The sequence below is a fragment of the Archocentrus centrarchus genome, chromosome 4, assembly GCF_007364275.1.
Source record: "Archocentrus centrarchus isolate MPI-CPG fArcCen1 chromosome 4, fArcCen1, whole genome shotgun sequence".
In the NCBI taxonomy this organism is placed as follows: Eukaryota; Metazoa; Chordata; class Actinopteri; order Cichliformes; family Cichlidae; genus Archocentrus; species Archocentrus centrarchus.
Window position 1 is genome coordinate 24,999,298 of NC_044349.1, and position 26,845 is coordinate 25,026,142.

At 39.1% G+C, this 26,845-nt stretch overlaps 3 protein-coding genes across 4 annotated transcripts; all 3 read right to left on the reverse strand.

The window, feature by feature from the left end:
- Nucleotides 1-366: 366 nt before the first annotated feature.
- LOC115778807 (histone-lysine N-methyltransferase, H3 lysine-79 specific-like) lies at nt 367-2,033 on the reverse strand. Its single transcript, XM_030727137.1, has 2 exons — nt 1,887-2,033; nt 367-1,418 (listed from the first exon to the last, which is right to left on the reverse strand). Exon 2 carries the CDS (start codon nt 1,411-1,413, stop codon nt 394-396), a length of 1,020 nt encoding a protein of 339 aa, XP_030582997.1. The 5' UTR covers nt 1,414-1,418; nt 1,887-2,033; the 3' UTR covers nt 367-393.
- Nucleotides 2,034-5,773: 3,740 nt separating this feature from the next.
- Nucleotides 5,774-7,024, reverse strand: LOC115778808 (duodenase-1-like). 2 transcript variants are annotated; one of them, XM_030727139.1, is made up of 5 exons: nt 6,925-7,024; nt 6,693-6,840; nt 6,481-6,607; nt 6,115-6,369; nt 5,774-6,016 (listed from the first exon to the last, which is right to left on the reverse strand). In XM_030727139.1, the coding sequence occupies exons 1-5, from the start codon at nt 6,980-6,982 to the stop codon at nt 5,861-5,863; spliced, it is 744 nt and encodes a 247-aa protein (XP_030582999.1). In that variant the 5' UTR covers nt 6,983-7,024; the 3' UTR covers nt 5,774-5,860. The 2 variants fall into 2 exon arrangements, with proteins under 2 accessions (XP_030582999.1, XP_030582998.1); XM_030727138.1 differs by having other exon boundaries at nt 6,693-6,982.
- Nucleotides 7,025-22,492: 15,468 nt separating this feature from the next.
- LOC115779276 (mast cell protease 1A-like) lies at nt 22,493-23,831 on the reverse strand. The gene is made up of 5 exons (XM_030727844.1): nt 23,774-23,831; nt 23,353-23,500; nt 23,110-23,242; nt 22,762-23,016; nt 22,493-22,657 (listed from the first exon to the last, which is right to left on the reverse strand). The coding sequence occupies exons 1-5, from the start codon at nt 23,829-23,831 to the stop codon at nt 22,493-22,495; spliced, it is 759 nt and encodes a 252-aa protein (XP_030583704.1).
- Nucleotides 23,832-26,845: the final 3,014 nt, after the last annotated feature.

The window sequence follows — 26,845 nt, forward strand, 5'->3', positions numbered from 1 at the left end:
AAAAAATGCAATTTCAAAAGTTTTTGTGGGGACACTCTACATGTAACTTCTGTGATACACAACTGTGAATAAAATGAGTTGTACACCATTAATGAAGCCATGAGGACATACACACAAAAACATGAGTTAGTGCTTCCTCTCGTCCTGTTGCACATACTGACAGAAACCTCTTTTGTTTACTTTGTATTCATTTATTATATGAAGACATCAAAACACAACACAGTTCAATCACACTTAACAACTAAGAAAGGAAACTTAACCACTAAAAAAGGAAACTTAATAACTAAAAAGGAAACTTAACAACTAAAGTTTAGGAAACTCAACCACTAAAAAAAAGGAAACTGGGATGAGGATGAGGAGACAGAGGGAAGGAGGAGAAGGAGGAAGTGGACTTCATGTCTTAGTGGATTTCTTCTGCTTCTTCAGCTCTTTCATTGTGTTCAGCAGCTGCTGCTCGGCCTCTTTCACTTTTCCTTTCAGTTTCTTTTTGGCCTCTTTTGCTTTCACTTTCAAATTCTTCTTGGCTGCTTTGTGTTCTAGTTTGAGCTGTCTGAGAGCTGTTTTACAGTCTTTTGCTGTCATTTCAGTCTCGGGCATGTTTGTATTTATAGAAACTTCTATTTTTTCCTCCTCTAGTTTTTGTTTTGTGGCCAATAATTCCTTTTTTAGATCTTCTGAGTCTTTTTTGGCCATCAGCTTTTCTTTAATTTCTTCTTGGAGCACACGCTGCACTTCCCGCAGTTTCTGCTTCGCAGTTTTGGTTTCGTCCTCTGCCTGCTCCCTTTCCTCCTCTTCAAATGTTTTGAATAATTCTAACAAGTAATCCTTTATTTTCCCATTTTCATTTTCAGCCTCCAGTCTTCCTTTGACTTCCTCTTCTAGGGCTTTTTTGTGCTCTGCCCACTCTCTTTCTCTTCTCTCTTTTTCTAATGTGTTCTTCACCTTTAACTCTTCGTTCTTTGCATTTTCACAGTCATGTTTTGTTTTTTGCACCTCCCTTTCCTCCTCTTCAACTGCTTTGAATAATTCTAACAAGTCCTCCTTTATTTTCCCATTTTCATTTTCAGCCTCCAGTCTTCCTTTGACTTCCTCTTCTAGGGCTTCTTCCACTTCCTGTAGCTTCTTTTTGAGATCTTCTGCATCCTTCTCCACATGCTCTTTTCCTTTTCTTTCTTCTTCTAATTCTTTCTTTACTGCTCTCAGTTCCTTCTTTATGTTCTCTACTTCCATCTTTGCCTCCATTTTCCCTTTTTCTTCCTCTTTAAGTTGATGTTGAACTCGTTGCACATCTTCTTTGAGCTTGTAGTTTTCCACCTGCAGGGACTTAAAGGCTTCGCGCAGCACGATAAGCTCTGAGACGGTTGTGAAGGGCGAGGCGCTCACCAGTCCTGCTCTGGAGTTTGGCCTGTTCATTGCGGCTTTTCCACCAAGAAATGAAGCAACAGATCAGGACAGAATTATTAGCCTCCCATGAAAATCTCTTTTTTTTTTAAAGTGCTGTTACAGTTTCTTCTCAATCGATTTGGAGCAATTCTCACACTTTTGTCACTCACAACTCTAAAGCTCTCATTTTCCTAAATACTGTCCAGCATTGTGTTAGTGTTTCAATCAAATGACCTCAAACTTTTTTTGAGGTCGAGCAACCAACAAGTGTACCTAATAAAGTGGCTGCTGAATGTATGTAGCATGTCTTTATGGACTATATAGTAGTTGACGCCATGTTGCCTTTTGCACAGGTGAGTATAAGTTATGAAAAATGCTTTAACTGTTTGGAGAACTGCATTAAGAGTGGTGAAAATCACTTTTGTGCTGTGAGAATTGGGCCAAATCAACTGAGAAAAGTTTTAATCAGAGGAAGAAATTTGTAAAAGAGGAAATGAAGCTACCTTTCAGGTGTTCACAGTCGAAGCTGTGTTCTTCCAGTATTTTGTTGTTGTGCTTTCACTGTGATAATTTCTGTTTTATTTGAGATGCTGAGATGTCTTTTCTGCTGTGTTGTCTGTTGTCTGCTGTGTTGTCTGTTGGCTGCTGTGTTGTCTTTTGTCTGCTGTGTTGTCTGTTGGCTGCTGGCTGCTGTGTTGTCTGTTGTCTGCTGTGTTGTCTGTTGTCTGCTGTGTTGTCTGTTGGCTGCTGGCTGCTGTGTTGTCTGTTGGCTGCTGGCTGCTGTGTTGTCTGCTGTCTGCAGTGTTGTGTTGTCTGTCTTGTTTAAAAATGCTGAAACTAAGCGATGTGATGACATCAGAGTTCTACTGAACATTGTGTTTTGAAATTTGTAACAAGCCCCGCCTACATAGAACAGTATTGTCAGATGCTCATGTTGCCTAGCAACAACAGCTCTTACTGACCAGTGGACACTGCCATGCAGGTACTGTTTCTGCAGGTACTGTTTGTGCAGGTACTGTTTCTGCAGGTACTGTTTCTGCAGGTACTGACAGGTAAACTCTTAATGGATGACCATCGACTTCAGTGACCGAGTCAGTCTGAAGGACCAGGTCAGTGAAACACAGCACGTGATGAAAACCAGCACCTGAATATGAAACAGGCCACCTCATTAAATAAATGTGTGTTATCACAGCACTAATGCCTGTTGTAAAGTTAGGAACCAGTGGTTTTTGCTCTTGGCTTATTTTGCTAATGAAACATGTGACTGTGATACATATGATTAAAAAAAAAAGAAATCAGGAAGGGGGCAAATACTTTTTCACATCACTGTACATGTTGGATTTGTTGAGAACAATAAAACATGAACAGGCTGCCAAGCACTTCCTGCTTTTAGTGATTTAATGAGTTGCGGTCATACAATTCAATTCAATTAAATTTTATTTATATAGCGCCAAATCACAACAAACTGTCGCCTCAAGGCGCTTTGTATTGTGGGTAAAGACCCTACAATAATACAGAGAAAACCCAACAGTCAAAACGACCCCCAATGAGCAAGCACTTGGCGACGGTGGAAAGGAAAAACTCCCTTTTAACAGGAAGAAACCTCCAGCAGAACCAGGCTCAGGGAGGGGCAGTCATCTGCCGCGACCGGTTGGGCTGAGGGGAGAGAAAGACATGCTGTGGAAGAGAGCCAGAGATTAATATCAATTAATGATTAAATGCAGAGTGGAGTATAAACAAAGTAAATAAGGTGAATGAGAAGAAACAGTGCATTATGTGAACCCCCCAGCAGACTAGGCCTATAGCAGCATAACTAAGGGATGGTTCAGGGTCACCTGATCCAGCCCTAACTATAAGCGTGATCATAAAGGAAAGTTTTAAGCCTAATCTTAAAAATAGAGAGGGTGTCTGTCTCCCGAATCCAAGCTGGAAGCTGGTTCCACAGAAGAGGCGCCTGAAAGCTGAAGGCTCTGCCTCCCATTCTACTCTTAAGTATCCTAGCAACCACAAGTAAGCCAGCAGTCTGAGAGCGAAGTGCTCTGTTGGGGTGATATGGTACTATGAGGTCTTTGAGATAAGATGGTGCCTGATTATTCAAGACCTTGTATGTGAGGAGAAGAATTTTAAACTCTATTCTAGATTTAACAGGGAGCCAACGAAGAGAAGCCAATATGGGAGAAATCTGCTCTCTCTTTCTAGTCCCTGTCAGTACTCTAGCTGCAGCATTTTGGATCAGCTGAAGGCTTTTCAGGGAGCTTTTAGGACAGCCTGATAATAACGAATTACAATAGTCCACCCTAGAAGTAATAAATGCATGGATTAGCTTTTCAGCATCACTCTGAGAAAGGATGTTTCTAATTTTAGAAATATTGCGCAAATGCAAAAAAGCGGTCCTACATATTTGTTTAATATGTGCATTGAAGGACATATCCTGGTCAAAAATGACTCCAAGATTTCTCACAGTGTTACTGAAGGCCAAAGTAATGCCATCCAGAGTAAGTATCTGGTTAGAAACCATGTTTCTAAGATTTGTGGGGCCGAGAACAAGAATTTCAGTTTTATCTGAATTTAGAAGCAGGAAGTTAGAGGTCATCCAGGCCTTAATGTCTTTAAGACATTCCTGCAGTTTAATTAATTGATGTGTGTCATCTGGCTTCACACACCTGTCAGGTCTGATGTGTTTGTGGGGGACCCCGGTAACTGAATCATATGCACATATTTAATGGCATTTATTGCATCTGTTCAGCCCGTGAACCTATGAAACACCATGTGTGACACGTGTCACTGAACATCAGCTCAGCTGTCTTCCTGCAGTCATTTCAGCTCTGGGTCACAGGTCAGTTTCCTCCTGCCAAACTAAACCTTTATTGTTCTCAGCCTGTGGCCTAAAGCTGAAATGATTGGTAAGAAGGGGACTGAGCTCGTGTTCAGGGACATGTTATATATGCTTTTTATATATAAATAAATGTAATTAAATTAAAGTGATATAATTTAGTTACCATGGATCCCACAAACACTATGACCTGATAGGTGTGTGACTGGGCCTCACTAAATCCCTAAAACCAGAATGTCCTTGGCAGCCTATTTATGACATCAGGGTTACACTTATCTAAACAATAACCAAATATTTGCTGTATCTGAGTCATTGTAACAATTACAACTGAGAACAAGTAAAGGTCCAATTTAGGAGGAGGGAATGGACTTGATTACAGCCATGCTACAGCAGACCTCACGTTTATCAGAGATGTTTGGCTGCAGGCTGTGATCAGCTGACCTGCTGCTGCTGCTCTGAGGTTTACTGCTCTGTGTGGATGAACTGAACTCACAAAGATGTAACCCAGTATTTCACAGCTATCTGAGCTGATCTCCATCCCCTACACTGACAGCATACAGGCTGTAGAAATGTTGGATTCAGTGAATGAATCTCAGCATCAGCAGCTTTGATTCAAACTCATCTCTGCTGCACTGCTGTAACCTGTAACTCTGACCATGAACACAAAGTGCACCAACACAGAGCTTTACTGTAAATACAGTACAACAAGATAACCTGTTTATTACGTACTAAACTGCAGTATTTTCATACAATCTTTGAATAACACAAAGTCAGCATATTTCAGTTTATTTTCCAGTCCTTACCTTTAATTCTAACCTCTCTTCTTCCTCTCCTGTCCTCTTTCTCCATCTCTGAGTGAACTTCTCTCTCTTTGCTCTCCCTGAAATGCAGCAGCTCTTCTTTTAGCGAGCAGACACACTGTGTGACAAACTGCACACACTTTGTGTGTTTGCTGATATTTGTTGAGCATTTAAAAACGTTGCATTTACCTGCCACACGTTACTCCCTTTATGCTCGCTCCTCTTCAGTAGCGCTAGCTAAGCTGTTTATGTCCCGCGAGCATAACTTACGGATTCGATCCGGCCCGCTGTGACCCCTGATTATAGCGCTGTAAATGAGACATTAATTACATGGGTTTGTGTATTTAATCCCTTTGTACCCGATAAGCCCCGGTGATGGAGGATACGCCAGTACGATTGTCTCTTATATGTTAATATTCCTCCGTTTAGGCTCAGATCGCTTGATGACTGACGGCGCACTGACCGAAAACGCAAACTTCTCCCTGACGTGTTAAAAAGTAACGAGTCTGTTTTGAAAATGTAAGAAGTAGAAAGTACAGATACTTGTGTAAAAATGTAGGGAGTAAAAGTAAAAAGTACTCAGAAAAATAAATACTCAAAGTACAGATACCTAAAAAATCTACTTAAGTACAGTAACGAAGTATTTGTACTTCGTTACTTCCCACCTCTGGTCCTCTGTAATATTCTTTTCTTGTTTTGTAAAAAAAAAAAAAAAAAAAAGGATTGTTACACAAGAAAATTAGAGAATTTGGGATGCGTTTTTATTTCTGTTTTTTTTGTCACTGATAGCAACGACAGATGACAAAATGCTTCTTTTTGCTTCTACCAATACAAAAATACATTTTTAGGAGGTTGTCAGAATTTCATTGATCCACGGGAGGTATTTGGAGATGTCTGTGTAGATATTGGGTACATCTGGATAAGTGCAGTTGTAATTTTTGTTGAAAGAAGCAACACCCACAACTAACCCATTGTACACCAGAGGATCACCAGAATCACCCTGTGAGAAAAAAAAAAAGATTTAATTTAGGTCGTTCATACATTTTTCAACAACAACAACAAAAGTTGACCTTTTCAATGAAAGGACAGAAAACATACCTGACAGAATCCTTTGTTTGTGCCATATCCACCTGCGCAGATAACATTGGCGGGAAGACCAGGCCACTGTTCCCGACAGACTTGTGGATTAATGACAGACACGTCCACCTCTCTCAGCTGATCAACAGTTTCACCACCAGTTCTAGTTTTCCCCCAACCAGCCACCTGGCAGATTTCATTTTCTTTCAGGTTTATTTCAGCACATGGAAGCTGAATTATTTGCACATGGCAACCTAGTTGAGCTTTCCTTGACAGCTGGAGACACACACCAGAATGTAAAAGTGAAAAATTCTTACTTTCATAACATATTAGTTGTGTTGTTATATAATGGAAATAGTCAGAGGTGTTGCTTGCATGAATACTTACTTTAAGGAGCATGATATCATTCCCCAGCCAAACATTTTGATAAGAGCTGTGCTTGATTCTGTTTTTAATTTTTATTTGATGACCCTTCTTCAGATTGTGGTTGCTGAGAACAACATGTGTGGGGTTCCTGAAGGAGAAGGATCATTAAGCGTAGTTAAGAAAACCGTTTTAATGGCATGACTCAGAGACTCCCAAGAAGACTGATTACTTACTCAATGTCACAGTGTGCAGCAGTGACCACAAAGTCTTCTGTGACAAGAAACCCTCCACATACATGACCATTATTATTCTGCACTGAGACCATGTACTGCATTGCATTCTCTGGGGCTGCTTTCCCATTTATGATGTTACTTCCATGTGCTACAAAAAAAAATAAAAAATCCACATAAGGCTTAAACTCAATGAAACTGCCCAAGAAAAATAACCAAGAATTGTAATTCTTACCAATTTGTCCGAGACATCTCAGAACATGGATGAGCAGAATTTTTTGCAGACCGTTCATCTCGCCAGTGAAGCAGTTAATCTGTGTTTGTAGGGGTGTCAAGGTGACCCTTTTATAAAGCAATTTTCAGCAAGTATCAGTTTCATCTTTCATGTTTTGACTCCTAACCACATCCTTTGCTCAATGTAAGCATGCAAGTTTGGCACTTATCTTTATTATCTTTGCATGCTCTTGTTTGTCCTAATTACAGTGCTTCACCAGTCATCCCTGTGTAATAAGTGTTACGAGCAGCCACATGAGTTTATCAGTCTCACATTATTCCGTCCTCATTTTCTTACTTTTAATAACATTTGCCGTTCACTTTTAGCCTGACTTTTGGAATCCACCAGAAGCCTGAGCCTATAGCAGCATGACTAAGTTCAGGTTCAGGGTCACCTGATCCAGCCCTAATTGTAAGCCCATGTACATCCTTTCATGGAAGCGGTATTTCCTGATGGCACTTTCAGCCTCTTCATTTTGTTCTTTCAGTATTCTTCTGGACCTCCTGCTCTTCTGTAGCAACAAATCAAATGGCTTTTCTTGGATGCTTTGAAAAAGTGAAAATACGACTTGCCGTTTTGGATTTTAGCATCCTCGCATTCACAATTTTCTTCTAAACATTCTTTCAGTTTCTGTTAATCACTCTCGGTTATTTTGGACCTGCTTCTCACTGTGAAGTTAAAAAGGGTTTGGATGAGGAAATACCGTTATAAGCGCACTAATGATTTCCTGCATTAACCACTTGGTTATTTTTGGCTTTTGGGGAAACAACTAACTCCATCATATTTTTAATTCACTGATGAACAACAAAAATCAACTTCCTACCGGTGGTCTTCCCACAGTAACACGTCAACTCATCAACATATGTGGACATGTAAGGACAACAGACAAGCCAGTTGGCTTTGTATTGTGGGGAGCAATTACTTTCTAAACTTGTGATGTTAACACTTAATTGGATAATATGAATAATGAGTGTAATCGGTACACTGAGTAATTAATAACCTACTGCTGTATCAAATATCATCTAGTTCCATACAAATAGAAAAAACAGCATTACTAGATTACAGTTTGGTTTCATCAGTGTTTCCTTTACACTCGTGGCTGCTGCTCACTGACCTGTCATGTCCACATTCTGTATTTTTTGTGTTAAGTCTGGTTTATTTCCTACTGACTGGCAACCTAATGGTAGAGATACAGTGTTGATCAAGTAAAGACAGTATGTATCATTTGGCCTCTTGCTTAATTGCAGCAATAGTTGACAGGACCATTCAAAATAATCTTCCTCGAGTATTGTCAAGTCCAATGCACCGTAGAGTTTAATCCTAATCTAGGTTGTGAATTGAATTTTGCGCTCTACTGTATAGATTTCTTTATTCCATCCTGTCTCAGATTTTTGTAGTTGCAGTTGATTTCATCCAACAAAAAAAGAAGACAGATGCAAGGCCATGATTCTTTCCCGTGTGAAAACTTAACACAGCCCAGTGACACTATCTTTGAATTCTGCTGCAAACTATGAACTACAGGAACCACAGATAAGATGTTTAACTTGAATTGCATCTAGTCACCATGCTAGTCTATGGTTAGCAGTATGGTTCTGTAGTAGCATGCATAGATCTTCACATATGTCTGTGTAGATTCTCAGTCATCCAGGTCATGGTAGTCTCTGGAGCTTGAAAAAGGCGACTGGACTTCTTTTTGTTTCTTGAAGACGTTTCACCTCTCATCCGAAAGGCTTCTTCAGTTCTCAACCAAATGGTGGAGAGACCCAGGTATTTAACCCCTTAACTGGCAGCAAATAAAATCACCTGAAACAACTACATAACACCCTCTGGTTATTATTGGCTCTGAACAACCCATTTCATAGCCTATTAATCGGCTGCGTCTGGTCCGCGGGCCGAATGAAGTGCATTTATATGGCAGGCTAGACCCGCCCATTTTGACTGACACCTCATTCGGCCAATCATGTTAAGAAATGGGTTTCCCAGAGCCAATAATACTCAGAGGGCGTCACGTAGCTTTGTCAGGTGATTTGGTGCAGCCAGTTACATGATTGGCCGAATGACGTGTCAATAAAAATGGGAGGGTCTAGCCTGCCATATAAAAGGGACTACAAACGGCCCGTCACCGGGCCCTTGCCAGTTAAGGGGCTACACCCCTGTGGGCGTAGTCCCCTGGAGGTGGTTATGACCCTCTATTGATCATGTGCGTGAACACATGTGTGCAGGTGTGAAGGGGGCGTCGGTCATATTTAATCAGTGGTTTCAGTTGAAACCAATTTAGGACTCCGCTCCATTGTTTCCTGTGGCCTATTGAGGTCACTGGAACAAAGGTGTGAATGGGGGTTGAGACGTCTGGGAAGGGAGCTCAGGACAGCACTGTAAGCGGGGGAAAGTTGGTGACGTAATCCACCTCCTCTGTTCAATGATGGTTGTTCACAGTGGACATAGATGGCTTCTTTCACTCCTCTTTCAAACCATCTGTTTTCCCTGTCCAAAATGTGGACATTGGCATCCTCAAAAGAGTGCCCTTTTTCCTTCAGATGCAGATGTACTGCTGAATCTTGTCCTGTCGAGGTGGCTCTTCTATGTTGTGCCATTCGTTTGTGAAGAGGCTGTTTGGTTTCACCAATGTAGAGGTCCGAGCACTCTTCACTGCACTGAACAGCATACACTACATCGCTGATCTTGTGTTTGGTGGGTTTGTCCTTGGGATGAACCAGTTTTTGTCTTAGGGTGTGACTTGGTTTGAAGTATACTGAGATGTCATGCTTGGAGAAAATTCTTCTGAGTTTCTCTGACAAGCCTGACACATATGGGATGACAATGTTGTTCCTCTTGTCCTTCCTATTCTCTGTAGTTTGTGTTTGGCCTTCATTCCTGTGCAACAGGAATTCATTGCACAGGAATGAAGGCCAAACATGTATGTTCACTTACACAACTAATGCTTTGAGTCCTTTTTAGCCTATTTTTAGGTCTTTACAATTAGGCTATATCTTTTTTTAAATGTAATGTGGAAATAAATGACTAGTGTATGAGAGAGGCACTTTTCAAATAATGTTATTATATTTATATAAAAACAGAAAAATATTACATTTAAAGTCTTAAAATGAAAAACTTATCTTAATAGCTTATTCTGCTATTTACTCTTTTTTGGTGTTGTTAATTGGATTGGATGATTGAAGTCTGAAGACATAAGACAGCAAACTGCTGCATCTGAAACAAAACACATACAAAAAAAACACCTGAACAGCACCTGAAAAAGACAAAAACAAAAATGGATACACAAACATACGATCTAGGTGTGTGTGTGTGTTTGTGTGTGTGTGTTTGTTTGTGTCATAAAACATACTTTATAGTGAGGGTGAGAAGCCACAACAGAGAAAAGGCCCAGAAGGCCCAGGCCATCTGCATCTCCTCAAGAGTGCTGAAGACCCAAGGCCACACATCCTGATGACAACCCCATGCCCACTGTTGCAGAAGGAAGAGGGTGGCTCCAGATGGGGCACCCACAGTCAACAGACAAGAGCCCCAGAGAACCAGAGGCAACGGGTTGCTGACTCCACCAGAGGCCAGGCACCCCAGCAGAAGCCAAGGACGGGGGAGCCCAGGGCCCCTGGTGTAAAAAACCACCCAACACCCTGCAGACCACAACCCCCAAGGAAGCGGCCCAACAACCACACTGAAACATCCAGCCAAACATGCCAGGGGAGTCAGCAATGACCAGTGGAGAGTGGTAAGGAGGGGAAACCCCCCACCCTCCACAACCATGTCCAAAACCCTACGCCCAGACACACACACACACACACACACACACACACACGCACACATATATACTGGCCACATAAACACACAATATTATATATATATATATATATATATATATATATATATATATATATATATATATATATATATACACACATACAGGCCACTTACGTGTACACACACACACACATGAACACCCCGCCCCCCCCCCCCCCCCCCCCAAAAAAAAAAAAATGCACAAAGACACACATCCGTCTACGTCAACCTACCCTCTGAAGTGGCGGCAAACAGATGCTTCCAGCGTCAGCAGCGAACTCAGACCCGGCCCACAGACCACCAGCTAATCCCCATCTTGAGCAGGGTGCAGGAAGCAGCGGTGTGCTTCATTTCTTGCGTGCACAACATGCCCACAGTGGCACAGGCAAATATTATGAAAATAAAATTTTGCATTGGAAAAGGCTGATTTTTGTTTGAATTCAATTATTTTTCACTGAAAGAAAATCAGATGAGCCAAAAATCAGTATCGGCAGGTCACACTTACAAACTTCTGCTGCATGAGCATGAATTTAAAATGAATTTAGCTAGAGACATTTTTTTATTTTACTAATATTAGCTGTTAAATATTATGTATGCATATTTTTATAACCTTTATTTTACCAGGTAACATGTTTGAGAACCAGTTCTCATTTACAAACATGACCTGGCTTCCTATAATGAAGCTTGTTACATTTTGATCATTGTTATCTCCACAAAAACATAAATAAAAGTAATTTGTTTTTCAGGAGCCTCCTAAGCTGCAAAAGAACGGTGGCCTGATATAGTTTTCTTTTTCTTTTTTTTTTTGCAATGCTCTTGGAAGACAGCATCACAGAAAACAAAAAATTATATATTTTTCTTTAATTATTCTGAAGACTTTTATAATTGTCATAAGTTACTAGTATTACAGAAAGATAAATAAACTCAAAGTTAAAATTGGGTTTGTTTTTATATTCAGTTAAAGAGCAAATGCCAACTTAAATATGTGAATGCTTCTACGAAACAATGAAATGCTACTAAAGTTGAATTACTGACTCTTAACTTTGTCTGATGGCATGTAAGATTGAGGCTTCAACCTCAAAAACAAAGCAACAACACAGGAAGTACAGACAGTACTTACACAGTACTTAGTACAGTCTGTTGCTGATACAAGCTTTTCTTTACCTGACACTTATTACGGTGACTTTTTAAAAAATTGTTATTTTTATAATACCACATGAGAGAGAACCCATTGGTAGGATTATAAAGCTATTTTTAATTGAGTGTTCACTTTTAATGTCACTTCTCGGAGGAGAAATTTCATGTACCTAATTGCCTAGGCTACCTTAGATATCAGATCAGAAAGTGAAAGTTTAAAACTCACAAGTACAGGAGCAGTGCAACCACAGTACTTTTTTTTAAAAATAATAGTACTTTTGAATAATGTTTTCAGACCCTATTCATTACATCAGTTGAATTTTGGTTGGATGACTTCTCTATTCTAATGAAGAACACAAAAGAAACACCCACATTCTTTGGTGCAGATCAAAGCTACTTTTGAGCTCACTGACATAGTTGTTTCAAATCTGGCACACCATGATTGAACCACAGAAACATATCTGGTAACACAGCTACCACATTCAGTTAGAACAGTGATGCTTTCATAGTCACAGAGATGAAACTAGTGCATTTACAATGGCTAATCAGAAAAAAAAATAGCTTACTCATGGCTACTGCAGTTAATGAAAAGCCTTCAGTTGATCCAAAATGCTGCCACGAGAGTACTGGCAGCGATTAGAAAGACAGAGCCTCTTTCTCCCATATTGGCTCTCTGTTAATGTCATGTCCTGGGCCGTTTGCCCAGCATTTTGTGTTTTTAGTTTATTTCCTGAGTGTTTCCTCCCCAGTATGTTTGATGTCATGTTCCCAGTGTTGTGACTCGTCTGCATGTTCCTTGGTTTATCACTTCCTGTTTTATTTTGTCAGTATGATTTCCCTGTGCTTCGTGTCTAGTTTTGCTTCCCCCCGTGTGATTAGTTTCATTTGCCTCACCTGTTGTTCCCTGCTGTTTCCTCTTGCCCTGATTACCCATTGTGTATTTAAGCCCTCAGTTTTCATTTGTTCTCTGTCACGTCGTTGACGTTATTGTGCCTGCGTGTGATGTTGTGTACCTACGTGTCCCCGTGTTCCAGTGTTTCCTGTGCTCCCTTCGTCTTCCTCCCAAAAGGTTTTCTTTTTGTCCAGTCCCAATAAATTCCTTTAGTTATACCCATCTCTGGAGTCCTACGTGTTTGTCCTTCCTCGCCCGTTTCCTCCCCGGCCATGACAGTTAAATCCAGAATTGAATTTAAAATCCTTCTTCATACATACATACATACATAATACATACATAATAATGAGGCCTCATCTTATTTTAAAGACCTCATAGTGCCAAATCACCCAAATAGAGCACTTCGCTCTCAGACTGCTGGCTTACTTGTGGTTCCCAGGATACTTAAGAGTAGAATGGGAGGCAGAGCCTTCAGCTTTCAGGCGCCTGTTCTGTGAGACCAGCTCCCAGCTTGGATTTGGGAGACAAACACCCTTTCTGTTTTTAAGATTAAGCTTAAAACTTAGCTTTCTGATAAAGCTTATAGTTAGTGCTGGATCAGGTGACCCTGAACCTTACAATATAACACACCTTAGGGCAACTGTTTGTTGTGATTTGGCATTATATAAATAAAAATAAATTGAAATCGAACTGACTTTTCTTTTCCCATTAAATAACAGATATCCTTCAAACTTTATCTCCCATCTGTCCATGTAGTGATTGACAGAATGTCCAAATTAGAGTTAAAAAATGTTGCTTACTGAAGATTCCAGTTTTAGACAAAAGAGAAGATAGGTGCGGTTCTGAGGGACCATTTCATCCAACCATTTACTTAACTGCTTATTCAGCTAGGGTCACTAGAGGGCTAGATTGCATTTCAGCTGAGAATGGGGTAAACCCTGAACAGGTTGTCAATCCATTAAATAATGCTATGTTTCTGTGATGGACCAACCATTTACATTCCTTATATCCAATTTTGATTCAGAAATGTCCTAATATGCATGTCTTTGAAATGTGAGAGTAAAGCAGAGGAACCAGAGAAAAATCCATGCAGGGAGAGGAGAGGGAGAACAATCAAACTCTACACAGAAAGGCCCCAGCCACATCTACAGCTGTTTCTGCTCATCGAAGCACACACACCTCTGCTTCGACTGGTTGTGATCTAGTTAATGAAACTGCCATAGAAGTGGAGCTTCTGTTTAAGCTCCATAAAACACACAAACATGGTTCACACAGATGTCAGGTGCATCGAAATGGCACCTCCTCTCTCCTTGGCATTGTTTCTCAGAGACCCCAAGTGGCTGAGAGAGGAAGGGTGTGTGTAGGTTACAGATAAGGGAATGGTCATCTGGACAGTTTTTACAACCTACAGGTCACTTTATGGTCACACACTCCCTAGTTGAACAACATATAAGAGGTTAAAGTAAAATTTTCCATCACACAACCTACATTAAAGGCCAAGAAGTAGTGGACACCTGTGTGCCATGGCAGAAACATGAAGGAAGGTCTCCATCAGTGCCTGGGCCCTCACCAAGACCCAACAAAGGCCGAGAGCACAACCTGGTCCCAGCCAGGCAGCACGGGCACCCAGAAAGAGGAGCCCAAAACACAGCACGAGCCGAGGGACCCCGAAAAGACCCAAAGTCCAGGAGGGACACCAGCCAGCTCAACCATGGTGTGTGCACAAGCACAGCCCCACTGACACAGCACAGACTAAAGATGTTCCTGCTGACTAATTTATTAGTCGACTAAACAGAGAAGAAAAATTAGACTGAGAAACACTCAGATATCAAATTAGTTTTTATGCCAGTTTAATGGACAATGTCAAAAACTGTCTAAAAAACTCTCAAATATTAATCACATTCTTCAATAATGAATCGCACTTTAATTCCCCTATTATCACCCACCCAACAAATCATTATGAGAGATAAATAAAGCTTTTACAAAAAGTGAAAATAACAATAAAATGAAAGTTATTTCACTTCAGCTTTTTAACCACGTTTGTGAGACGAGTAACGTTCAAATCAGCTAAAAAGTCTTTCGGGGGCGGGTTTGTTGTGCCCGGCACCACCGAAAAGCAAGTCTCCCTGTTCCTTCTCTAAATGTCCCTCTGAGGTTCCTTGGGGAGGTCCTCTGGGCCTGCCTTTGCCTCTGCTGGTCTGCAGAAGGCTGGGCCTTCCCCTGGTGCTGGGTCTAATCGTCGCTAACGTCACTAGTTGGTACCAGACGTACTAGTCTAATTATTAGCCTAATTATTAAGGTTTTAATTGATGCCCGGTGCTGTAAAAGTTTGTCCTAAATGTTATGCAGCCATCTGCCACCAGACGGAGCAACTGCCCCGACTTTGTTATAGAAAAACGCTATAACTCTGTTAATCTTAGCCTGATTCTTTTATTAGGTCTAATATTGTTAGTTATTTTTGAAGCTTCACAATGTAATCTGAAGTGCATGTCTGGAAAAACACTCTTCCTTCTCTCCATTTCCGGCTAGTTCCTCAAAGTTTGCACAAAGAAGCGAAACAACTAGAGGGAGAAATGTGTTTGCACCTTAAAAACTGACCATGGCAAAGAGTGGGACCCCGGAGGGAAAATAATCCCAGTTATTTATGCTTCTGTCAATTTATATATATATATATATATATATATATATATATATATATATATATATATATATATATATATATATATATATATATACATATATATATATATATATATATATATATATACATATATTTTTTTTTTTTTTTTTTGGTGGGCGGGGGTATTTTCTCATATTCAATGATGTGTGAACATCGTTTGCAGTAACGCACTTTAATATATTCAACATCACTTGATTTCAAGGCGTTTTTTCTGTTGTTTGGAGTGAAACATGCAGTGTTCATAATGCACACAGTTAAGCAGCATTTAAAGTGCGATTCATTATTGAAGAATGTGATTAATAGTTGAGAGTTTTTTAGACAGTTTTTGACATTGTCCATTAGGATGCTGGCTTTCACTGAGGTGCATTTTGCTGGTGACTGCTTTCTAAAAAAAACAAAAAAACAATCTTTTTTCTCTCTCTCTCATAATGATTCAAGTTCACCCCTTTTGATTTGGGAAAGATCACGTGCCCTCACATATGCATGGATATGAGCACGTATGCTAATGATGTATCAAAAGAATACCAGCTGATGAGAATCTCAGCCTGTAGCTGATTGCACATAGGCTATTTCACTTTCCTGAGACTGAAACGTTATTGGTACTTCCGCCATGCAAATACTGTACATAAATACATTTTAATCATTAATGTCACGTGGTAGCAATGGAACTCACCATTTAAACTAGTTTGCGTAAAAAAGATTCGAACGTTCCGTGGTGCCCTTATGATGATGGATCAAGTATCAAAGGCAGTCAAGGTTGGAGCTGTACTAGTGACTTTGTATCTGACACATTTTCACTAAACTTGGTTTGCGATCACATTTTCGACAAGACTTTAACTGAAAGAGAAGACAGAGGCTTAGATTGCTGCCATGTCCAAAAGAAGCAGCTTTCCAAGAAATGGTGAGGCTCCTCCTCAGTGGAGCACACGGGAACAGCATCCTCCACTAAATGAAATTGACCGCCTCCGGACGGAAAACCGCAACCTCTGAGAGAGCACTTACAAGCTGAGGGGACGCATCTATGGGCTTCTAGCAGAAAGATGAGATTTGGTCCACTTAAATGAATTTGACTCCATTACAAAAGAAATGAAGCAACTTCAGGAAAGGAACAAAAAGCTGGAAGAGGAAAACAAAAGGATGAAGGAACAAAATGTGAATGTGGAAGAAACATGGAACATAGCAAAACTGAAAGAGGCACTCGTCTAAAGCTGAAATCCAGAAAAGAAGGACAAGGAATTTCTGAGTAAGAAACATGCGGAAGAAATGCATGAAATGCTAAAGCAGAACTTTGTGAAGCGCCAGCAGAAGCAAGAAGTGGAGAAAAGAAATCAAGAAATTAAGCAGAAGCAAGAAGTGGAGGATTATGAGGAACTGGTGAGGAAGCACCAAGAACTGTAGGCCAAACATGCAGAAATCCAGGAGAAAAACATGGAATGGGAGGAAAAATATGGGCAACTTGAAACAGAGCATAAGGAACTGGAGAGCAGAAAAGCAGCATTGCGGGAGGAGACCAAAGAGAACAGGCATAAATACAGCAAGCTTGAAGAAAAATTCCAGGCAGTGGTCGAAGAGTTCAACAAATTCAGGGAGAAATGTCACAAAATTGAGGAGGAAAATGTAAAATTTGTGCTAGAAGTGGCAAATTTGGAGGAGAAGAACAGAGAGCTCGAAGAGAAACAAAAGAAAAAGAAAAAACGCTCCAAATTCTTCTGGTCCAAGTCAGGCGATGCAGAAGCTGAGAGAAAAGCCAAGAAAGCTAAAGAAAAAGTGGATTAGGAAGAAGAAGAACCAGAGAAGAAGAAAAGAGGTGGCTGGCACTGGTTCACCAGATATAAGAAACGTTTGGATGACAGAAATGTGGAAGAAGCTGCTGGTGGTTCTGCTCAGGCTGGAGGACAGTAGTTTCCACCGCAATCCTCCCTCCACCTCCACTCCTCCTTTCCTCTACCCGTTTCCTTTCTTCTCTGATCCCTCTCCCTTTCCTCTTTCTTCTTCTCTTCTCTTCTCTTCTCTTCTCTTCTCTTCTCTTCTCTTCTCTTCTCTTCTCTTCTCTTCTCTTCTCTTCTCTTCTCTTCTCTTCTCTTCTCTTCTCGCTCTCTCTATGGGCAGCATGGAAGCTCAGTCATCAGCCTCACAGAAACCCTTCTCTGTCCCTGCAACTTTCTCAACATCCTACATTGCCACCAACTGGATAGCATCAACCATTCAATAAATAAATTAAGCATCAAAAAAAAAAAAAAAAAAAAAAATCAATGTTTCTGAGCACGTCTTCTTTTCTGCAGAACTGCAACTGTAAAGCCTGTTTGTCTATAAACTGGAAACCAGTATTAGTGTTAGGACTGGGTAATAATAATAATCTCTTGTAACCTGGTAAAACAGCAAGTGTACTCTGAGGCTGTAGGGCTGTTAAAAAGGAAGACACCCTTTTGGGAATTATGAGGATGATGCAGCACTTCTGACCTTTCAGCTACCTGTTGAAAAGATATCAGTGATAAAGTTACTTTGGATGATAAATGATTTGTCACAAGAATAAAAATGTACACATCAGGCAAAAATAAGAGTCTGCCTTTCACAGTGTGCTTCTATGGATAAAGCAATCTTCATTTCAACGGCCTTAGTTCACTTTAAGCACATAAAATTACTCCATTTCATCAGAAGATAGTTGACTCATATTTCAATGCATTTAGGCAAACACCAAGAGGTTTGCACAAGATTGTCCATTAAAGGAAGACTTTATTATGTGTTTGTGAAAAAAAAAAAAATTGAAACAGAAAAAAAAAGAAAGATGATTATCAGTACCTCTAAAGATAACAAATTAAATGGTGTCAGGCCCATAAACCCCTCTATAAACATAGGGTGGTGACTTGGAGTTGGGACAGCCAAGCATCCCATGATGCATTTCACTGAAATAATATAAGTAGCGCCTATGCCTAGCACATGCTAGAGCCAATAGTAATAATCAAATCTTCATATTATTGAAATAGCACAAAGTAGCTCATTCCCAGAAACTTTTTTTTTTTATCTTGCATGCAGAATTTAAAGTCACATGTACGATCAAAATATTTGGAAATATATTGGAAAATATAATGCAATATATTACTTTATTATATTTGTTGTAGCCTGTTTGTATTTCAGGCTAGTGTTTACCTTATTAGGATATTTGTTTTGTTGTTTGGATGCATGTTATTTTATTGAACTGCATGCCATTTTAATTATTTAAGCTGTTCTGCTAAATGTTTATAGTGTTTTAGTTAATTTTTGATTCTGAATTTCTCAACTGGGATAAATAAAGTGTATCTTATCTTAATAATTTGATGTTATTGAACACTTGACTAATTAATTTAATTTTAAAGTTGAAGAGACATGATTATCTCACTCGTTTGCACACTACTTCAAACATCTGGAAGGCTTCTCTGTTCAAGAAACCTGGGCTGTGACTGGTTCACAAGACCAGATGACTTACTGATAACAGTACTTGCCAATCAGAGCACAGTTGTGCCGGCCAATCACAGGACAGTAGGGAGGGGCCAGGCAGTGCAGTTTCTAGAAGGATGTTGGAGGGGGGGAAAGAGCAAGAAAATAATTGAACAGTAAGAGCTAAATTGGCTGTTTAAATTTGATAAATAAAATGGCCAACTATAGGTATGTGCTTATTTCTTGGACCAAAGGCTCAACAATGTGTATAGTTGACTTTGACCCATCATTACCTGACATGTCTTGTGGAATATGACCAAGAAGACCGTTTACTGCTGCAGTTATAAAATAAGTTTAAAAAATAAGTAAAATGAGAACTGGTGACTGCAAAGGTGGATGGGGTTAGGTTGTGCTTAAGTCAAAATGGGGGTAGATAGCACAGTATTTTTCTTATTATTATAGTGCTGAGCCCTGTCACAGACACCCACCTCCCTGAAAAGGATACACACAAGGAAATGGACGGATGGGTGATTATAGTGCTGTCTGCCCACTATAGGGCTAATTACTGATGGTACAGTGGCACAGACAGAGCTGTGTAGCTGAGAGAGACAGTGATGTAAGGCAACTCAACCTTTGAAGTAAAGATTCAAAAGTAACAGGTTTCAGTTCACATGGTGTGAACTTACGTTGAATTGTAACAAATCTGAAACTGAATCGCGGTTCCATTTTCCTATACCACGACACCCACGTGGAGTGGTTAAAGCATGCTGGTCTGGTGAAAGAACTCTTAGTTAATCTTTGCAGACTGTTAATGTAAAAAGGAAAGTGGAAATACAGTTGTAAGTTTATATACACTCATCATGGGCAGGAATGTGGTGGTAATTTGGGAATTTTAATGACTTCTTTTAACTGTTCTTTTTCAAGGGTGGAAATTTTAATGACTTTTAAAAACAAGAATTGGGTGCACAAATTGGGTGTTTAAGTTTATTTTGGATTTTCTCTAATCCACACAGGGCCATAATTTTACATACAATTTTACATATATATATATATATAAGGGGTGGGACCCAATTAAAAAAATTAATTGAATTAATTAGAAGCTTTGTAATTAATTAATCGAAATTAATTGCATTTTAATAACATTTCAATATTTAACATGATAAATATTAATTTAAGTTTGGTTGATGAATGAATCAATACACATAAGCTTAAACTTCAAAACTTTGTTTATTTTCCCACCAGTCTACTACACAGACCAAAGAAGGGTGGAAGTGCTCCTGTGATATACAAACTCCTGAAATTAAAGTTAAGCATCATAACTGGATAGCTTTAGTCAACATTAATGTCTCACTTAATATAGCTGGAAATTAATCATTCGCTAAGCTGTAATCCTTGATGTTGAAATGTGTCATGCTTGTTTTAAGAGCTTATTTTGAAAAAAAATAATTAAAATTAAACCACAAAAAGGAGCAAATGTTCGTTCTCAGTTTAACCAGCTGCTTTTCCACAGCTGTGCTTCGCACTCACTTTGCTAGGCGACGTGAGCTACGCAGAGGTGAGGGCAGGCGATGCTGATATGAAGGCTAGCCGCGCTCAATTCCGGACTTTGCGGTCTTCGTGGACTGCGAAGGACCCGGTCTACGTGGGCCGGGTCCTTCGAACCATAGACATATATACATAGTATATACAGACATAGTATATATGTCTATGCTTCGAACGATGCGGCCCCTGGATTTGAACATTGTGCGTCGATATAATCTGTATGCCTGGAACTCGTGCACTGAGAAACGTTCCACGGTGCAAAGTGCGATTAAAATGCCTTAAAAATTTTAATTCGTTATTTTCCCTGTAATTAATTAATTAATCGAAATTAACGCGTTAAAGTCCCACCCCTAATATATATATATATATATATATATATATATATATATATATATATATATATATATATATATATACACACACACACAATAATTCCTCGCTTACTTTATCGTTCACTTTTCGTGGACTTGCTGTTTCGCGGGTTTTCAATCAATATTAGTGTAAAATATTTATTGCGGCATTTTTGCTGTTTCGTGGGTTTTTGCGGTACTCATTCTACTCATATATATATATATTTATATATACATATTTATATTTTCCTATATGTATTTACATATATTGTTAAATTATTGATAAAAACATCATATGCATTATAAATACACTGTAATATGGAAAGCAATTCTTTTTAAAATATATCAGAGTATATTATAGCATATTATTAGAATGTATTAGTCCATATGTTTTAAAGGTTCTGTGATATAAATATCTTTTTATTATTTACTTATCAATTTCAATTATTGTAGCTAAGAGAAATGATACATTTATTCAAGCTTTTCAATTAATCATTAAATCAGACCCAGGAATAATTTTCATTATATTGTAATTAATATACTGGGAAATGTTATTTTCTTTGTCTAAGGGTAAAATTTGAGTTCATATCAACAACTTGCTTGTACACATAAGTTAATTCCAAGTATCACTTGGGGAAACAAAAAGTCAGTTAACTACATGGCTGATTCTTATTGTCTTATTGTATAGTGTTGTTGTTTCTTGTTGTTTTATACACTTAAATATTTGTCTTCATAAGGTTATTACCAAAGAAAAATAGATGTGGAATATGGGATATGCTTTAATTTCCATTTGTAGTCACACTGAGTGCCAGGTGCTGGAAACTTAAATTCAAGATTCCAACAAGCAGGCAGAATGTAACAAAAAACCAAAGCTTTTATTTAAGTTGATGCAAGTACAAAAAAAAAAAATCCAGACGTGTAGCAAAGTGGTTCCACAGTCTCAACCCCCTTCAGTGCTGTGTCTTATTACCTTCCTGTTTCCACTTGACCAGTAACTTCTTGTGTATAAATAGTCCGGTCCTTTTTTCAGTCTTTATCAAAGCGTCTGTTTACCCTCTTTTGCATGCTCCTTCTTGGTCTGTTGAAGTTGATGGCTTGTTGAAGCTTTTGGATGTCCACTTTGCTACACGTCTGGATTCTTCATAAGGTTATTACCAAAGAAAAATAGATGTGGAATATGGGATATGCTTTAATTTCCATTTGTAGTCACACTGAGTGCCAGGTGCTGGAAACTTAAATTCAAGATTCCAACAAGCAGGCAGAATGTAACAAAAAACCAAAGCTTTTATTTAAGTTGATGCAAGTACAAAAAAAAAAAATCCAGACGTGTAGCAAAGTGGACATCCAAAAGCTTCAACAAGCCATCAACTTCAACAGACCAAGAAGGAGCATGCAAAAGAGGGTAAACAGACGCTTTGATAAAGACTGAAAAAAGGACCGGACTATTTATACACAAGAAGTTACTGGTCAAGTGGAAACAGGAAGGTAATAAGACACAGCACTGAAGGGGGTTGAGACTGTGGAAACACTGAGGGGACAACAAATACAAAATAGACCTAAAATACAATAAGGCCTAATGACTCTGGAAAGTAAGTAAATAGAAATCAAAACCTGAACAATAAACAGAACTAAACACTCAGGGATCGTGACTGATAGCAAAGTCAGAAGACAAAATGCTCATTTTTACTTCTACTGCAGTAACGCAAAAATGCATTTTTAAGAAAGATTTGTGGTTGTCAGAATTTCATTTATCCAGTGAAGGTATTTTGAAATGTCCGTATAGACATTGGGTACATCTGGGTAGTTACAGTTCCGATATTTGTTGAAAGAAACAATACCGACAGCTAACCCGCTGCACACCAGAGGACCACCAGAATCACCCTGTGAGGAGGAAGTATTTTATGTGTCATTTTATATTAAACTCTTTAAACATCTGTCAACGCAAAAGCCAGTAGACATTTTCAATGAAAGGACAGAAAACATACCTGACAAAATCCTTTGTTTGTGCCATATCCACCTGCACAGATAACATTGGCAGGAAGACCAGGCCATTGTTCCCGACAGACTTGAGGGTTAATGACAGACACATTCACCTTTCTCAGCTGATCAACAGGTTCACCACCAGTTCTAGTTTTCCCCCAACCAGCCACCTGGCAGATTTCATTTTCTTGCAGGTTTGTTTCAGCACATGGGAGCTGAATTATTTGTACATTGCAGCCTAGTTGAGCTTTCCTAGATAGCTGGAGACACACAACACCAGAAAGTAAAAATTAGAAATACCATTTTTATAGCTCAAAAAAAAATTGCATCAACTGTGATGGATAAATACTTACTTGAAGGAGCATGATGTCATCACCCTGCCAAACATTATTAAAAGAGTTGGGCTTGAATTTCTTTACTACTTTTATTGTTTTATTATAGCTCTTCTTGAGATTGTGGGTGCCAATAACGACGTGTGTGATGTTCCTGAACGAGGAATCATTAAGAGGTGGTGAATACATTTAAGATACATTTAAGACATTTAAGATTTAATGGTGTGAATCAGATGTTACTTCACAAGAAGACTAATTACTTACAGAGCATCACAGTGAGCAGCAGTTACCACAAAGTCCTCAGTGACAAGAAATCCTCCACATACATGACCATCATTGTTCTGCACTGAGGCCATATACAGCATAGAGTTCTTTGGGACTTTTTCACCCTGTATGATGTTACTTCCATGTGCTAAAAAAAAAAAAAATAAAGTAATCTAAAACACAGTGAGTGCCACATTAACTTTTTCCCTTACCAGTCAGTCATGATTAAGTAATCATTCAAGACGTTGAATGATTATATATATATATATATATATATATATATATATATATATATATATATATGTATATATGATATATATGTGTGTGTGTGTGTGTGTTGCTGTGTACACTACATATTTTACCAATAGCAGGGATAGTAATGCAATTTCAGAGAATAATAGTAAAGTCTTGCAATTCTTACCCAGTTGTCCCAGACATGTCAGAACATAGAGCAGCACAAATTTCTGTTGACTTTGCATGTTGCCAGTGAAATAGTTAACTTGTGTCTCTGGGTGTGTCGGGAGATTCTTTTATAGAGCATTTTGCTTTGTTATCAAGTATGATCTTATTCTGACTTCTAACCACATCCTTTACTCAGTGGACGTATGCACTTAATCTGGAACTTTGCTTTTGTCCTATTTATTGTAATTGCATTACCTCACCAGTCTGACCCACACTGGTTATGTTATGAGTATGTGTTTATCACCGACTCCCACATTATGCATGGTTCTTTTAGTCACGCTCAGCTCCCTGCTTTGGTTCACTGTGTCTCCTTTTAGACCTCTTCTTCTTCTTCCATATTTAAAAAATAAGTGGCTTACGAGCGTAATATCAAACTTCTCTTATAGAAGTCAAACTCTGTCAGTATGATTACTTGGCTGTCTTGGATTTGACCACATTCTCATTCATGAATTTCTTATCTCTGACCCATTTTTTGTATCTTTCAGTCTTACTTTGTTCATGCAACTCTATTATAGACCTGCTTCACTTCACTGTTTGTAAGTAAAATGCTTACTGCTTTACATCTCATTGACAGTGTTGGCTGTGACATGCTCCAAAGTAAGCTTCTGTAATAGCATTACATTTTTCAATAAAGCATTACTATAAAGTGCTATTATACTAAATTCAGTAATTACATTATAGTTATAATTATGCCATTACATTACAAAGGTTCTTAAGTTATCTGTACGGCAGTCAGAGAGAATTTAAAAAAAAACATCAAACATAAGTGGAAGTGGATGGATGGATGGATGGATTTCTTTTTCTTAATGCACATTAAGAAAAATACTGGATCAGTCTACAACTTTTGAGCAGTGGCGATATGGACATTGCTTTTATTTTTATCCAACGAAAGAACAAGACCTTCAGGCAAAATTTAAGTTTTCTTGATGTTAGGGGAACGTACACTTTTGTTAAAAACAATGGTTCGGAGAACATTCTACAAGCGTTCTCTGGACCTTCAAAAACAACGATCAGGCAACATTACATGAACATTCCTTGAATGTTCCCGGACCTTTAAAACCAATGTTCTGGTGATGTTTCACGAATGTTCCCCAGACCTTCAAAACCAATGTTCAGGCAACATTACATGAATATTCCCTGGTCCTTCAGACCCACCATTCAGTTGATATTACGTGAAGCTTCCCTGGACCTTCGATTTCACAGTTCAGGTGAACGCTGTTTTCAGTGGTGGCTACTAACAATGGTGCTCCCCTTTTTCCTCTCACCACCAACATCCTTAGCAATGGCTCCAGTTGTTGCTGCTTCTGGGAGGTTTAGTTGTGTTAACTGGTGTTACAAGCTTAACAAGATTACTATTACCCATTTATATTAGCTCATCTCTTCCGATTCTGTTTTGAGTAACCATGTTTACATTAGTAAAAGCTTGTTAAGTGGCAGCTGTTGGTGGCATTTTATATGTTGGGCTCCTTTGAGCCATTAATTTAGGGACCACAACACTACCACAAGGTGACTGAGGTGTCACAGTTTCACACATATCCCATTCACCAGGTTGATGAGCTCCTGGACCGGTTAGACACTGCTGTTTTTTTAATGACACTGGATTTGGCCAAGGGCTACAGGCAGATTCCCTTTTCTCCAGAGTCTGAGGAAAAGATGGATTCCTCCATTCCGGATTGTACCAACTTGTAACATTTTCCTTTGGCTTGTTCGGGGGCCCAGCCATTCTCGAGCGCCCCATGGACCAGGTGCTACATCCGCACACTGCATATACTTTCACCTATTTGGATGACCTTATCATCCACAGTAACACTTGGGCGGAGCATGTGCAGCAGGTGGCCGTGGTGCTGGAGTCCCTGAGGCAGGCAGGGCTTATTGCCAACACAAAAAATTGCACAGTTGAATGGCAGGAGGTGCAGTATCTGGAATAACAGTACCATATTGGGAGGCGGGCATATCCAGCCCTAGATAGAGAAGCCGGCAGCCATCGCGTCCTGCCCATGTCCCAAGACCAAAAAAAGAGGTGAGGCGGATTTGGGGGATGGCCAGCTATTACTGCAGGGTCATTCCAAACTTTGCGGAGCTGACCAGCCCCTTAACTGACCTCATTTTTCTTAGGTTAGGTTAGGTATTAAGTTGAAGGAGGATTTAGACATGTGAATGTTTGTCCGATACAATGAGATGCAGCTGAAGCTAAAGTACTGTATTTTAGGTTTGCTTGATATTTGACATGACCTTTTCTGAAGACAAACAAATTACAGTAGTTGAGGTTTCAGCCTTGCAAGTACAAAAACTGATAGCAGATGAGATGAAAATGTTTTTGCATGTGTTTTTTTTTTTTTTTGACATAAGCTTTTTATTTATTGAGAGGCTTCTTTCAGTGTATTTTTTGGAAATTATTGGGTTAATGAATCTATTTTGCATGCACCTACACTTATGATGTCAGTTCTTGTAAGAAAAATTTCTTGTGACCTCTTTTCCAGGCAAGTTTAGATATCAGATTAGATAGTGACAGCTTTAACTTCACAAGTATGAGTGCAGTGCAGCCACGGTACTATTTTTAATCTTTCACCTTTTGAATACTCTTTTTTTGGACCCCATCTTTTACCCTTGTTCATACTGCTGACCAGGGTTATTACAGTTTTGGATTTTACATTATAGTTTAGTTTTAGTTTGTTTTTACTTCCCCCCCCCCCCCCCCCCTCTAATTCATTTAGTTTTAGTTAGTTTTCAGTGTGGTTTTGCTCGTTTTTATTAGTTTTTATTTTTGTTTTAATGCTTAATTTTAGTTTAGTTTTTGTCAGTTTTAGTATTAGTTTTAGCTTTTTCATACTTTGTCAGGTGCAAGATACAAGGTGCAAGAGTGACTATTGTGTAATAAAAAAAGATACCTTTTAAAAATTGTATTCAACAACCAACTGTTCACAAGTCAGCAGCATTACATGCTAAATGTGTGTAATATTAAGAACACAGACAGCTGGGAGAGGCTCGACCCTGAACAGGATAAGCAGAAGAGAATGGATGGATGGATGGA

Coding starts and splice junctions, on each gene's coding strand:
- LOC115778807 (XM_030727137.1), bottom strand. CDS start 1,413: ATGAACAGGCCAAACTCCAGAGCAGGACTGGTGAGCGCCTCGCCCTTC.
- LOC115778808 (XM_030727138.1), bottom strand. CDS start 6,982: ATGAACGGTCTGCAAAAAATTCTGCTCATCCATGTTCTGAGATGTCTC. Junction 6,608..6,692: donor GCTGCACACTGTGACATTGA/GTAAGTAATCAG, acceptor CTTCTCCTTCAG/GAACCCCACACATGTTGTTC. Junction 6,017..6,114: donor CAAACAAAGGATTCTGTCAG/GTATGTTTTCTG, acceptor TTTTTCTCACAG/GGTGATTCTGGTGATCCTCT.
- LOC115779276 (XM_030727844.1), bottom strand. CDS start 23,831: ATGCAAAGTCAACAGAAATTTGTGCTGCTCTATGTTCTGACATGTCTG. Junction 23,243..23,352: donor GCTGCTCACTGTGATGCTCT/GTAAGTAATTAG, acceptor TTCCTCGTTCAG/GAACATCACACACGTCGTTA. Junction 22,658..22,761: donor CAAACAAAGGATTTTGTCAG/GTATGTTTTCTG, acceptor TCCTCCTCACAG/GGTGATTCTGGTGGTCCTCT.